Source organism: Arvicanthis niloticus, chromosome 2, assembly GCF_011762505.2.
Source record: "Arvicanthis niloticus isolate mArvNil1 chromosome 2, mArvNil1.pat.X, whole genome shotgun sequence".
Lineage (NCBI taxonomy): Eukaryota > Metazoa > Chordata > Mammalia > Rodentia > Muridae > Arvicanthis > Arvicanthis niloticus.
In genome coordinates, this window is record NC_047659.1 from 7,375,449 (window position 1) to 7,388,543 (window position 13,095).

Consider the following 13,095-nt stretch of genomic DNA (forward strand, 5'->3'; position numbering starts at 1 on the left):
CCTTTTTAAAAAGAAAGAAAGAAAAGAAAACAAAAATCAAAATTCTGGTCAGCTGAGCTGAATCCCTCACCCTAGACTGCAGGGGCCTGCACAGTCCAGAAGATAATGGGCCCCTAGAACTGAAGCTATAGGACATTGTGAATTGCCTGTCACTGAACTTGGGTTCTCTGCACATATGCTCTTTAAAAAATAAAATTATGTTGTCTGTATAGGTGTTTTGCTTGCAAATCCTTTTGTGTTACAGAGGGTTATGAGCCACCATGTAGGTGCTGGGAACTGAACCTGGGTCCATTGCTAGACCAACAAGTGCTCTGAACTGCTGAACCATGTCTCCAGCCCACATCTTTTGTCTTTTATTTTTTCCAGTCTTTGGTGGCACACACCTTTAATCCCAGCACTTGGGAGGCAGAGGCAGGCAGATCTCTGAGTTTGAGGCCAGCTTGGTCTACAGAGTGAGTTCCAGGACAGCCAGGACTACACAGAGAAACCCTGTCTCAAAAAACCAACCAACCAAACAACTAACACTGAGTTTCATCATAACATGTTCACACGTGAACACTGTGTATTGTATTATTTCCTTCCATTATCTTCTTGTCCATCAACACCTGCAGATGCCCTATTTCCCAATGCATTTTTAAGGAATTACTTATTCGGGCCGGAGAGATTGCTCAGATATTAAGAGCACTGACTGTTCTACTGGAGGTACTGAGTTCAGTTCCCAGCAACCAGAGTGGCTCACAACCATCCAGGAGATCTAGTGCCCTCTTCTGGCCTGCAGGCATACATGCAGGCAGAACATTGTATATGTAATATATAAATAAATCCTTTTTTTAAAAAAAAGAATTACTTATTCTATGGATATGAATTACCTGTCTTCAGACACACCAGAAGAGGGCATCTGATCCCATTACAGACGGTTGTGAATCACCATGTGGTTGCTGGGAATTGAACTCAGGACCTCTGGAAGAGAGGTCAGTGCTCTTAACCTCTGAGCCATCTCTCCAGCACCTCCCCTAATTATCTTTTAATGAATAATTGGTTTTGTCCCATGCGTGTAGCTCTGACGGTTCACTCTCAGCCCTATTTTCACAGTTTTTATGTATCGTTCTTCCTCCACCTTAATAGTTTTAAGGAAGCCGATGTCTTAAAATATTCATAGGTTAACTACTGTTTCATCTGATAAGCAAGAAATATCCTTAGCCAGCCCCTGTCCTATGGACAGGAAACACTGGCCTACACAGCATACTTCCCAGGCCCAACCCATTAAGCGGGTTGAAAAGTATGACCCTAGCATAGCTGTTTTCTCTAACCTTACTAGCAAGCTTTGGTTCCAGGCGGCTATCAGCAGCTAGTCTTCACCTGCATCCTTCTGTTAATCAATCTAGAGGAAGGCTTCTCTCATTTGGTGGCAGGAGGATAGGTGCACAGGAGGGATCTGACAGACTTGGGGGCTCTGTCCTGTTTAAAAGCAACTAGATTACCCAGGGACACGTGCAGTGTACAAGCGAGGCGGAGCCAGACGTGGAGTGACCAATGGCACGCGGGTAGGGCGGTACCAGGCCCCAACCCGGTCTTAAAAGGGCCGCTGAAGGGCGCACGGCGGACACCCGCGGGCTCCTTCACTTTCTGCGTACCTCGGTAGTGTAGTGGTCCCCCGGTAGGCATGCGCGCGCTGCGGGCCGCCCTGACCCTGGCGCTGGGCGCGGGGCTGGGCGCCGCGGCAGAGCATTGGTGGCGGCGGGAGGGCAAAGCGCCGGGGCTGCTGGGCCGAGTGCCAGTGTTGCCGGTGGTCGCCGCCGATCTTCCCGCGCTTCCGGGAGGACCGGCGGGCGGCACCGGGGAGTTGGCCAAGTACGGGCTGCCCGGCGTGGCGCAGCTCCGGAGCCGCGAGTCCTACGTGCTGAGCTACGACCCGCGCACGCGCGGCGCGCTCTGGGTATTGGAGCAGCTGAGGCCAGAGCGGCTCCGTGGCGACGGAGACCGTCGCGCCTGCGACTTCCGCGAGGACGACTCTGTGCACGCGTACCACCGCGCCACCAATGCGGACTACCGCGGCAGTGGCTTTGACCGCGGCCACTTGGCGGCCGCAGCCAATCACCGCTGGAGTCAGCGGGCCATGGATGACACCTTCTACCTGAGCAACGTAGCGCCTCAGGTAGTCCTGGACCCTGGTCACCCGCCTGACTGCGCCTAGGTCACCATGGCGGGAGGGAGGAATCTTATGGTCCCACTGCAGAGTCCCTGGTTCATCCCTCTTCAGCCTCCCGTGGGTAGTGCACCAAGCAGTGACTGGCTGCAGCAATAAATGCCAGTCAGTAAGCCACCCAGTGTGCTTCCTCAGGAGCTGTCAGGACGTTGGGCTGCTGGTGCCAGGCACATCACTGGGACACATTGTTAGTACTGTGCCTGCTCCCAGCAGGGTCTTGATTGTGAAGTCGGTTCCTGGGGACAACCATCCAGTGGATGGAGATGGACAGGAGCCCACACCCTACCATCTCCTTTTTTTTTTTTTTTTTTTTTTTTTTTTTTTGAGACAGAGTTTCTCTGTGTAGCCCAGGCTGTTCTGGAACTCAAGAGATCTGCCTGCTTCTGTCTCCTGAGTGCTGGAATTAAAGGTGAGGTTTGGGAGTTTCAAGAGACCTTAGGGGTCTCTGAATGACTAATGCTCACCCCCCACCCCCCTTGAGTTGGGGAAAGCTTAGAGATTTGGAGTGCAAGGAATGGGGTGAGGCAAGCACTGGCTCAACACGTATAGTCAGAGCCTCAAGGAGTGAGCCTTTGAGCCTTTGTCCTTGGAGAGTCCAGGGCTGCTTCCTGAGCCTCAGTCCTCCCACCAGGTGCCACACCTGAACCAGAATGCCTGGAACAACCTTGAGAAGTACAGCCGAAGCTTGACTCGAACTTACCAAAATGTCTATGTCTGCACAGGGCCCCTTTTCCTGCCCAGGTAAGCCTGTGGCTGACATAGCCTCCGACTCCTGTTCTCCAACCTTGGGCTTTCTCTATCACTGTAAGCAGAGACCTTTGGGTGGCCTAGAACTCTGTTGTGCCCACAGGTGCCTAGCTCCACGACTGCCTTTGCCCTCACTTCTGACATGCTTCACACCACCCGTAAGCTGTTAATACATGAGGCTCTCACCTTTGTCTCTCATCCGCTCTAAGTATTCCTGCCAGACAAGTGAGCAGAGCTCCTCTGGACAGCAGCAGACAGCATTGTCAGCACAGGCTGCATGAGGCGGCAGCTGCTGAGGAAACTAAAAGCTACAGGCCATCCAGCGTGGCGCCTGCTGAGCACCAGGCTGGGGCTGGGATCCCCCAACATGGGTCCCCACTCATGCTTGGTGTACTGCCTACAGGGCGCAGGACAGGTTATGTGCTTGGGTGAGCGTCAAGGTCTAGAGAACTCATTCCTCTAGCCGCATTTATTGCCACCCATTCAGTCTGAACCAGTACTGGGCAGAAAAGTACAGGGTTAAGCGTTGGTCCCCACCTTACATAGTTCTCAGACCCAAGGAGGCACCCGGTACAACACAAACTTCTTGTTGGAAGTTAGGTCAGGGAAGGCTTCCTGGAAGAGGTGACCTTGTATCTAACCAGGCCTCCTGTCCATGTGTGTCCACAGGACCGAGGCTGATGGGAAGTCCTACGTGAAGTACCAGGTTATTGGGAAGAACCACGTAGCAGTGCCCACACACTTCTTCAAGGTGCTGATCCTGGAGGCAGCCAGTGGGCAGATCGAGCTGCGTTCCTATGTGATGCCCAATGCCCCTGTGGATGAGACTCTCCCCTTGGAGCGGTTCTTGGTGCCCATCGAGAGCATCGAGCGGGCCTCAGGATTGCTCTTCGTGCCCAATATTCTGGCTCGAGCTGGAAACCTCAAGGCCATCACTGCTGGCAGCAAGTGACAGTGGAGGACCCCCTTGAGACCCTGGGGAGATGGGGCTGGCTCACATTAAAGGCAGTTATTTCTGGAGAGAAGTCTTGACCACCTCTGCTCCCTGTGATCCTCCCTGTCTTGCTGCTTCCTCTACATCCTGGATCTGAAAGCTGTCACGTGGGCCGCGACCCCACCTGAGTGAGGCCAGGCTGCAGAGCAGCCAGTGAGATGAGTATAGCCTCCTAGAAGAAAAGAACTTGGTTAGAACCTGGTAGCCAGGCAGCCTTCCCAGCTCTTTGTTCTCAGAGCCCCATGTGGGGCCTACCTCAGGGCCAGAAAGGATTAGAGGACTGGGCATCCTTGCTAGCCTCAAGGATGGCTGTACAGATCCTGTGGATGCTTGGATCTTGTGGCACACTTTTCCCCAGCACAGAAACATTTGTAACAAAAGATACCACCAGGGAAGCAGAGGGACAGACAGATCACCTGGGTCCCTCAACCTAGGGACACAGGCCTACTACAGGGACAGGATTATATACAACTCTCACTGCTCTTATATCCTATGATAAAGATCCCAGCTTCAGAAAAGCTATTCTAGGCTGGGGTCAGAGATGGCTCAGTGATTAAGAGCACTGGCTGCTTTCCCGGAAGTCCTGAGTTCAATTTTCAGAATCTACAGGACAGCTCATAACTGTCGACACCTGTAGTCTCATGGGATCTCTCCTGATATGTACATGCAGACAAAACATCCATAAGTAATTTTAGAAAAGGCATGCAGGGTGAGCTGCAAGACCTGGGTGCCTGTGGCTGTGACTCACCTCAGTGCGGATGGTACGGCTGCCCTGGCTAGGGCATGTGTTGACATAAAAGTCAAAGAGGACACTGGGGTCAGCCACTTCAAGGTTCGGATCAGCATCCACTCCAGCTTCTAGCCCTTGGAGGCCTCCAAACACCACAAGAGCATGCCTGGTACCCAGAGAGGGAGACACTGACTTCAAGGCTCCACTGCAGCCTCCAAAACTTCAAGTCCCTAATCCCCTGTAGAGTAAGGCCCAGTTCCTGTACTAAGCAGCACTCGCCTGAAGCTGGGCAGCTGGGCAGAGGCCACATCGGAGCCACGTTCTGATGTCCCAATGGTCAGGTCATACCCATCCTGGAAGGGAGCCTCCGCAAACACAGCGCCTGGGGGTGGGACAGGGTCAGTGGGGTCAGGTAGAGTGAGAGGCAGGTAAAGAGGGTCCCTACTGCTTTGGGGAAGTTGACCTTGGCTGGGGAACATGTGGGGTGGGCAGGAAGGAGTTCCCAAGCCCCAGACAACATTCAGCAGCCATGATACTTGTCTTGAGACAGCAAGGTCTTGCTCTTACATATCTAAGCTGGTCTCAGACAGTGAGATTCCCATGCTGGCCTCTCTATTACTGAGACTGCAGGATAGGAGCCAAGCACATCCTGTTCTCAGATGTCCTTAGCATTCATAGAGATGGAGACTAGGGTACCAGAGATGAGACCAGAGACTAGAGGAGGTAAAACACATATCCCATCTGGTAGGACAGAGACCCTGATCTGACTTGTGGGTCTCACAAGCGTGACAGATGGACATTCAGGAAAGGGACTTCGGTTCTTACTGAGGCAGGATGCCAGCCGGACAGTGTAGCCCCAGTAGAGCCCAGCTTTGGTGCGGGGATCCTGTGATGACACAACCATTCCTTTGTATGTCTTGCATTCTGGGAAACAAAACAAGCTATGAAGACCAAGGCGATGGGAGGTAGGGGCGGCTCTAAGCCAGGTACCTCTAAGGGCTGAGGAAGCTTCCCATACCTGAGAGCTGCTGCTGGTTCAGTCGCACGGTCACCCGAAGTCCAGGGTCCAGTTTCTTGTCAATCTTCACCTCCTGAAGAGAAGCCAGAGGAAGGGAGTATCACTGGCAAAGGGGACAACATCTCAGAGACCATAAGTCAACTGGCCGCCCTGCTTCTGGCACTGGGTGGGAACAGCTAAGAGGGACCGTTCATGTGGAACAATTATCACAGTGCATTGGTCAGAGATGGAAGCCCAGGGCTTACGACAGGGAGAGATGTCTACGTAGAGATGAAGTCCATTTCCTATATGTAGTGGCTGTGCCATGTGTTAGTGGGAGGAGTCTGAGGAGGTCAGTTAATCCCTATGAGTCTGTTTCCTCATCTGTTCAATAGCCAACTCTATAAAAGAGCTACACTCGGATCTGGAGAGACAGTTCACCAGGTAAAGGCTCCTGCTCCCAAGCCTGATGACCTGAGTTCAGTTCCCCCATAGTGGAAGAAAACTGATACCTGTCCTTTGACCTTACTTTTCTTCCTTGACCTGTGCCTACTTACCATACAATCTTACACACACACAGACTAGAAATAAAAAAAAATGTAAACTACCTAACCTCACTATAGCAAAGCTGAGGACATACATCGTGAGCACACAACACAGCATGATTAAACCTCAGAAACGAAAATCAATAGTGAAAAAGCACACCGCCAAGCACAGAGAGTGTGGTTCCTTCTGCAACACTTATTTATGTGTGGGGATTTTGGCTACACCCGTGCCTAGGTATCATGCTCACATCTGGGGCCCATGGAGGCCACAGGAAGGCACCAGACACCCTGGAACTGGAGGTACAGGTGGTTTGTGAGCCACCCTGTGGGTTCTGGGAAGGGAATGTGGGTCCTCTGCAAGAGTGGCCAGTGCTCTTTAACCTCTGACCACCTCTCCAGCCTTGGGCTCTTCTCTTGAGCCCGACTTTGGTTAACTAGTGCTTCACAGCAGGCCTGGAGTCCAGGTCTCCTCATTCGTGTGTCCGTGCCTGTCTTTCATAGCTAACAAGTGTTCCCCAATGTACCACAACCCACCTTCTCATTCCTACCTTCTTCATTCCACAGTTAACCAAAGAGCCATGGCCTGCCTTGGTGGGCCGGTCCACCACAACGCCTTCTCGGTACTCAGATTCTTCATCCTGACGCATGTGGTGAGGACTATCCAAGGGATTAAGGATTCCTGGACAGGGAACAGGAGGGTGATGTCAGGGCCGGGCTCTACTCCCAGTGGGCCTTCCCACCTGGATCCATCTGTGGGGCTGGATGATTTCTTGGTGCCTAAGAACAATGGGAAATGGGCCAGGCACACCAGCTGTACCTGCAAACTGCAGATCCTGGTGCTTGGGGAAGAATGCCTTTCTCAGGTACCTAGGTAGGAACACAGCTGTCAGGACCCTGGGGAAGCTGCCTCCCAGCCACCAGAACCCTCCCAGCCACCTCAAAGGTGACACTCCCCTCGCCTCACGCTTACTGTGGACACTCCAGGTACTGCAGGATGCGGGCCAGCTGGACACATGCCTGGCCCTTCTTGCCAACTCCCCTGAATTCTCCTTCCACGCTCCTGGAAAGATTAAGACAGGCCTCGAGATCCGAGTGCTAGGCTGACAAGATGGCTTACCTCGTTCCCAATCCTGAAAACCTAAATGCCATACCCAGAACCCCATCAAGAAAGGAGACCTGACAACCTGACTCCTTAAGTTGTCTTTTTTTTTTTTTTTTCATTTGTTTTTGGAGACAGGGTTTCTAGGTGTAGCCCTGGCAGTCTCAGACCTTGTTCTGTTAACCAGGCTCGGCCTGAACTCTCAGAGATCCACCTGCCTCTGCCTCCTGAGTTCTGGGATGAAAGGCCTAAGCGAGCAGTGCTTTGCCTAAGTTGCCTTCCCATCTCCATGTCCACATTGGTGTTTGTATACAAGCACCATAAAGAAATGTTAAACAAAAACAAAACCATCCAAGCACTGAGTGACACATAGCTTCAAAGTAGAGCGTTTGCAAAACCCTGAGTCCACTCTCTAGTACCAAGGGAGAGAGAAGGTGCATCTGCAGCTGCCTTTGCGAGCTCGTCCCAGGCAGCTGGGCAGGTGACAAGGAGCAGGACAAAGCCACAGCCACCCTGGTGGTCCTCCCCTCTCCCCAAAGACTCTCACTTGGTATCTTGGCCCTCCTCATCAAACACCACAATCTCATCCACACAGAAGATGGTGCAGGCTCTGGCGATCTGACCAGCTAGGTAGGTGCGGAGCTCAGGTGACTGGGCATTGTCCAGGATGGAGCCTGGCAGGGCCACACTCAGAGTGTAAGGCCGTCCTAGCAGGGGCAGAGGGTGTTCCTTAATCAGCCTTATAGGCTGTGGACCTTCCCTCCCTTCCGTGTCCCCATGGCTCAGTGATTCAATTCACCTCAGGACCCAGCTGCTTACCTTGGTTGCTCCTCTGGGCAGCCGCCTCTTCCTCCTCCTCCTGGCGCTTAGCCTGTTCCTCCTGGGCACGCTGCCGCTCCAGTTTTTTCATTATCTTGATATCTTTCCACTTCTTTTTATCTTCTTTCTCTAGAGAAGAATTGGTGGGAGAGAGAGCTTGGCATAGTGAAGAGAGTTCCCTCTCACTGGGCCAGCCTGGGCTCTGGATAGGCTCCACTTGGATACACAGAGACCCAAAGACGGCTCGGCGGGGCATTAGGGGGTTGTGGGATGGGAGGGCTCAGTACGTTTGCCCAACATGGCCTCAGCCTTTGCTTACTCTGTTGCTTCCATTTTCGCCATTCAACTCTTTTGCCGTGTTCACCCTGCAAGGAAGGAAGGAGGAAGCCTGAGAGGCTGAACGGCCACAGGAGGGGAGCATCGCTCCGAGGCTCCTGCCATTTGACTCTCCCAAATCAGGCAGAGTGGAAGTACACAGGGACTCGCTGTGCACAAAACCTGGAATCAGGTCTGGCACAGTAAGCAACCGGGAAGCTGAGGAATGAATTCCCATGGGGCAAAAGAAGAAACTGAGAGAAGGGGAAGACAGGTATGTCCATAAAGTCGCCCTAGGAATCAGAAACTAAGCCAGGAGAGGACTCAGGACACCTTCGCCCTGCGAATGAATGTAGATCGGAGCAGCTAACCCCGCAAGCTCAGGACTGGGCAAGGGGTGAGGAGGGAGCAGAAGACCCGAGCGGACACCACCGTGAGACGCTGCAGCTCCCGGGACTAGCCCGGAACCCATCGATCTACCACTTACCGGACCACACGGACGCTTCTTCGGGCGCTCCGCCATGTTTCCAGGAACACCACGCGCCTGCCAATCAGTCTCGCCTCTTCCGGCCACACCTCCGCGGAGCTGCCCAATCAGAGGCCCAACGCAGCATGGGGCGTGTCCTGGGTGGCAGGCTGAGGTGGAGCTTAGAAACTCCTGGTGCGGATGCACAGGCTGCATCGCTGCTATCCTGTCTCCAGGGCCACAGTACCATGCTGTCCTGAACCCAGTAAGGCTCATGTGTTGCCCTTTCGATTGGTACCCTGGTGGTATTCAGGTGCCATGTTTTATGTAAGGAGATCCTACTGGAAATTACTAGGAGTGGTTTAATCCAGTTCATTTGCACTTTTTTTTATTTATCCAATCATTCAGTTTCCTGGGAATCCAACTAAGGGCCTGACACATGCTAAATCAAGTCCTCCACCTGTGAGCCAGCCTTGTCCAGACTTTATTCTTTATCAGTTTAATTCATTTGTTTGCGTGTGGTACTTTAAATGAAAAAAAAAAAATTGATAGCCGGGCAGTGGTGCCGCATGCCTTTAATCCCAGCACTTGGGAGGCAGAGGCAGGTGGAAGGGTTCCAGGATAGCCAATGGCCAGGGCTACACAGAGAAACCCTGTCTCGAAAAAACAAACAAACAAACAATCCCACTTCTGGAAGAACAACCAGTTCTCTAAACCACAGAACAATCTCCACAGCATCCCAAGTTACTTCTTTGAGGTGTGGGGTGGGAAGGCATGGACTCAGAGGCCCACTGTGTAGCTCACACAGGCCTTGACTCGGGATCAACCTGCCTCAGCCTCCTGAATGCTGGGATTAAAGGTGTGCCAGTGCATGCCTTTAATCTGAGCGATCCACAGGAGGATCTCTGTCAGTTCAAGACTAGCCTAGTCTATATAATGAGTTCCAGGACAGCCAGAGCTGCATAGAGAACGCTTTGTCAGCAACAACAACAACAAATCCAAACAAGTGTGCACCATGTAACCAGCTTCACAATTACATTTATACCGTGGTTAAAGGTGTGTAGCACCACTGCTGGCCTGGGGCTCATGCTTGCTGCCTAGCCTGGAAGCCACCAAGATCCCCATGTCTCCACCACACTACTAGCTGGGGTCAATGTGGGACACCAAGCTTGTAACATCAGTGCTGGGATCTGAACTCTGGTCCTCCTGATTGTGCAGTCATCGCTTAAACTTAGGGTCTGTTTTTGTTTTTTGAGACAAAGCCTCATGTATCAGAGTTGGCCTTAAACTCCTGACCCTCAGGAGTAAAATAATAGCTGTATACCATCAGGCCTAGCTATTGTCAAGGTACTTTGAATTAAGAATTCTATGGTTTTGGCCATCTTAGTTGGCAAGTCAAGACATGAATGTTAGACAAGGCAAGTCCCCTGCCACAGTTGAGTACCCCAACTAATGGGAGCAGGAGAAGTGTACAACAGGCCGGGCAGTGGTGGCACATGCCTTAATCCCAGCACTTGAGAGGCAGAGTCAGGAGGATTTCTGAGTTCAAGGCCAACCTGGTCTACTGAGTGTGATAGCCAGGGCTACACAGAGAAACCCTGTCTTGAAAAACAAACAAACAAAACAAAAACAAAAAAAAAAGTGTACAAGGAAGACATGTTTCTAAGGAAATCCCCTATCCCTACATCCTGATCAGTGAACTAGCACAGATGTTTGTGGATTTTAGGCTTTAAAGCCTTGTAGGATCTTAACGTCATGGTTCAGCTCCCGAGTCTGTACTGTGGCCATGCCATGATCATGGTCCTGGGGTGACTGCTCAATAAACAATCTCTGTCTGACTGAGATCAATCTTCCTGTGGTTTGTGAGGTGATTCCTGCTCCCCAACAATACCAAGTATGTTCTAGTGACAATTCTTGGCTGGGATGCAGCTCAGAGTTAGAGTCTTGCCCCTATGAGGTCCTGGTTTGATACCCAGCACCATATGTGCGCAATGCTCACAGATCCCAGGAGACAGTATAGGGTCCCTTGAAATTGGAGTTACAAGCTGGGCGGTGGTGGCGCACGCCTTTAATCCCAGCGCACTTGGGAGGCAGAGGCAGGCAGATTTTTGAGTTCGAGGCCAGCCTGGTCTACAGAGTGAGTTCCAGGACAGCCAGGACTACACACAGGACTACACAGAGAAACCCTGTCTCGAAAAAAACAAAAAAACAAAAACAAAAAAAAAAAGAAATTGGAGTTACAGGTGGTTGTGATCTGCTAGATGTGGGTGCTGGAAACTGACTCCATGTCTGTTAGAACAGCAAATGCTATTAACCACTGAGCTACCTCTTCAACTCCATCAAACGCCTCTTCTATTTTACAGAACCAGATTCTAAAACAGCAAATAAAAGAAAATTAGAACTTTAAACTAAGTTTGTGTTTTGTTGGGATAATCTCTAATGCCCTGTGTAAAGGATGTCTTTGTATTAATCAAATGCTGATTTCTGTAGGGGAGAATGGGGGGAGTGAGGTGGAAGGTGGGGGGAGAGCATGTCCCACACCCCCATCTCCACCCCACTCCTCGCAGAGATGTGAGTACAAGATGGTCTTTGGTATTGTTACTTTTATGAAGCCTCACCCCTCTCTGTTTTGTACGCATCTTTTCCATCACCTTCTGATTGGTTTAATAAAGAGCTGAATGACCTATAGAAAAGCAGAAAAGGATAGGCGGGACTTCTGGGCAGAGATAGGAATTCTGGGAAAGAGTCGGAAGCTGGAGATTCCACAGCCAGGCACTGAGGAAGAAGTATGTGCTAGTCCTGAAGGGAAGTAACTAATGGGCCACTTGTCAGAACTTAGATCAGAATAAATGGCTTAATTAAGTTATACGAGCCAGTTGGGAAATAGCCTAGGCTAAGGCCTGAGCTATAATAAATAATAATTGTCTCAGGAGCTGGCTGGTCACAGACAGTCCGGTCTTAGTCTTTTGACAGGTTTATTTCTTATGTGCATTGGATTTAGTCATTGCCCGTGGCTGGGGTGTAGCTCGGGTACAGCATTTGCCATGCACTTGAAAGCTCTGAGTTCATTCCTCAGCACTGCCAGCAAAACAAAACACAAACTCAAGCCAAGACTGACGACAGCTCAGGCTTGTGAGCCTCATACTTAGGAGGCAGAGACAGGAGGAGTTTAAAGCCAACCTGGGCTACAGTGTGTGACACTGACTTTCCTTGGAAACCTCCCAAAAAAAGACATCATTGGCCTTGTAGTTCAACTTCAAGTGCAGTGCCGCCCATCCCCCAGGACACCAGCGGGGGAGGAGGGGGCTCAAAGTGCTGACGTCTCACACAGGTCCAAAGGAGATTTTATGATCAACAAAAATTACTCAGATCCTAGAACTTAATGTTCTAGGAATTCCTTACTGGGGAAAACATTCTTTTACAGTTCTTATACCTGATGACCCATCATTTCCGTAGGCTTGAGGTCGGCTATGAGGGAAATGCCTGTGTTGTTCTACATATGGACTTGGTTCCTAGTGTGGCCTCCGGGGATTTAGGGGCTATAGTTGCTTTAGTGGAACCATAACTAGGCACCCACTTCTAAGCCAGGTGTGGAGCATGCTGTACTCTCAGTACTCTGCAAACAGAGGCAAGAGGATCACAAATTCAAGGCTGCTTGGTTACACATTGAGTTCCAAGCCTGTCTAAAACCCCTGTCCAGATCAAACTTCACTCCCACTTTTATAGCAGAATGGCGTGTGTGTGTGTGTGTGTGTGTGTGTGTGTGTGTGTGTGCATGTGTGTCTTCTCCAACCCTGTCATCCCCACGCTCTCTCAGCAGGCTGTTGGAACTGCAGGTAAATGGGAACCAGTGGGGCTGACCACAGATGTGCCTCCTACCCCTGTGCTACCTAGAACGTTGTTCTTGAATCCCTGTGAAGATGTCTCCAAGCCTGATTCCTGTCCACACACACCAACACCCTAACCCAGCCTGCAACTTGCATCCTCTGAGCGTGACACAGAACAAAGCAGACAGCTTGGATCTGAATTTGGATTGCCATGAACAAGCAACAAGACTTCAAATGAGTTCCAAGTTTCCTGCCCTCCCATAAAGAAGGTGTGGAGTCTGAGGTTCTTTGGGGTCCTTTCCAGCTATTCCAAGCCCTGTTCAGCAGTCTAAAGGAAAAGAGAAGCTGCC

General features: G+C 51.1%; 2 protein-coding genes across 2 annotated transcripts; one reads left to right on the forward strand and one right to left on the reverse strand.

The window, feature by feature from the left end:
• The first annotated feature begins 1,573 nt into the window (after positions 1 to 1,573).
• Endog (endonuclease G) lies at positions 1,574 to 3,978 on the forward strand. Its single transcript, XM_034493920.2, has 3 exons — positions 1,574 to 2,155; positions 2,838 to 2,947; positions 3,623 to 3,978. Exons 1-3 carry the CDS (start codon positions 1,664 to 1,666, stop codon positions 3,903 to 3,905), a joined length of 885 nt encoding a protein of 294 aa, XP_034349811.1. The 5' UTR covers positions 1,574 to 1,663; the 3' UTR covers positions 3,906 to 3,978.
• On the reverse strand, positions 3,408 to 9,561 carry Spout1 (SPOUT domain containing methyltransferase 1). The gene is made up of 12 exons (XM_034493917.2): positions 8,940 to 9,561; positions 8,457 to 8,502; positions 8,138 to 8,266; positions 7,866 to 8,025; positions 7,190 to 7,279; positions 7,037 to 7,086; positions 6,768 to 6,898; positions 5,696 to 5,768; positions 5,503 to 5,601; positions 4,957 to 5,059; positions 4,696 to 4,843; positions 3,408 to 4,119 (listed from the first exon to the last, which is right to left on the reverse strand). The coding sequence occupies exons 1-12, from the start codon at positions 9,192 to 9,194 to the stop codon at positions 4,051 to 4,053; spliced, it is 1,353 nt and encodes a 450-aa protein (XP_034349808.2). The 5' UTR covers positions 9,195 to 9,561; the 3' UTR covers positions 3,408 to 4,050.
• Positions 9,562 to 13,095: the final 3,534 nt, after the last annotated feature.

What these genes read in the sequence shown, in the direction of transcription:
- Spout1 (XM_034493917.2), bottom strand. Translation starts at nt 9,194, where the DNA reads ATGAGCCTTACTGGGTTCAGGACAGCATGGTACTGTGGCCCTGGAGAC. An exon ending in TGCCCAGAGGAGCAACCAAG is followed by an intron (nt 8,026 to 8,137) that starts GTAAGCAGCTGG and finishes TGCCCCTGCTAG; the next exon opens with GACGGCCTTACACTCTGAGT. An exon ending in TTAACTGTGGAATGAAGAAG is followed by an intron (nt 5,769 to 6,767) that starts GTAGGAATGAGA and finishes GCTTCTCTTCAG; the next exon opens with GAGGTGAAGATTGACAAGAA.
- Endog (XM_034493920.2), top strand. Translation starts at nt 1,664, where the DNA reads ATGCGCGCGCTGCGGGCCGCCCTGACCCTGGCGCTGGGCGCGGGGCTG. An exon ending in TGAGCAACGTAGCGCCTCAG is followed by an intron (nt 2,156 to 2,837) that starts GTAGTCCTGGAC and finishes TCCTCCCACCAG; the next exon opens with GTGCCACACCTGAACCAGAA. An exon ending in GGGCCCCTTTTCCTGCCCAG is followed by an intron (nt 2,948 to 3,622) that starts GTAAGCCTGTGG and finishes GTGTGTCCACAG; the next exon opens with GACCGAGGCTGATGGGAAGT.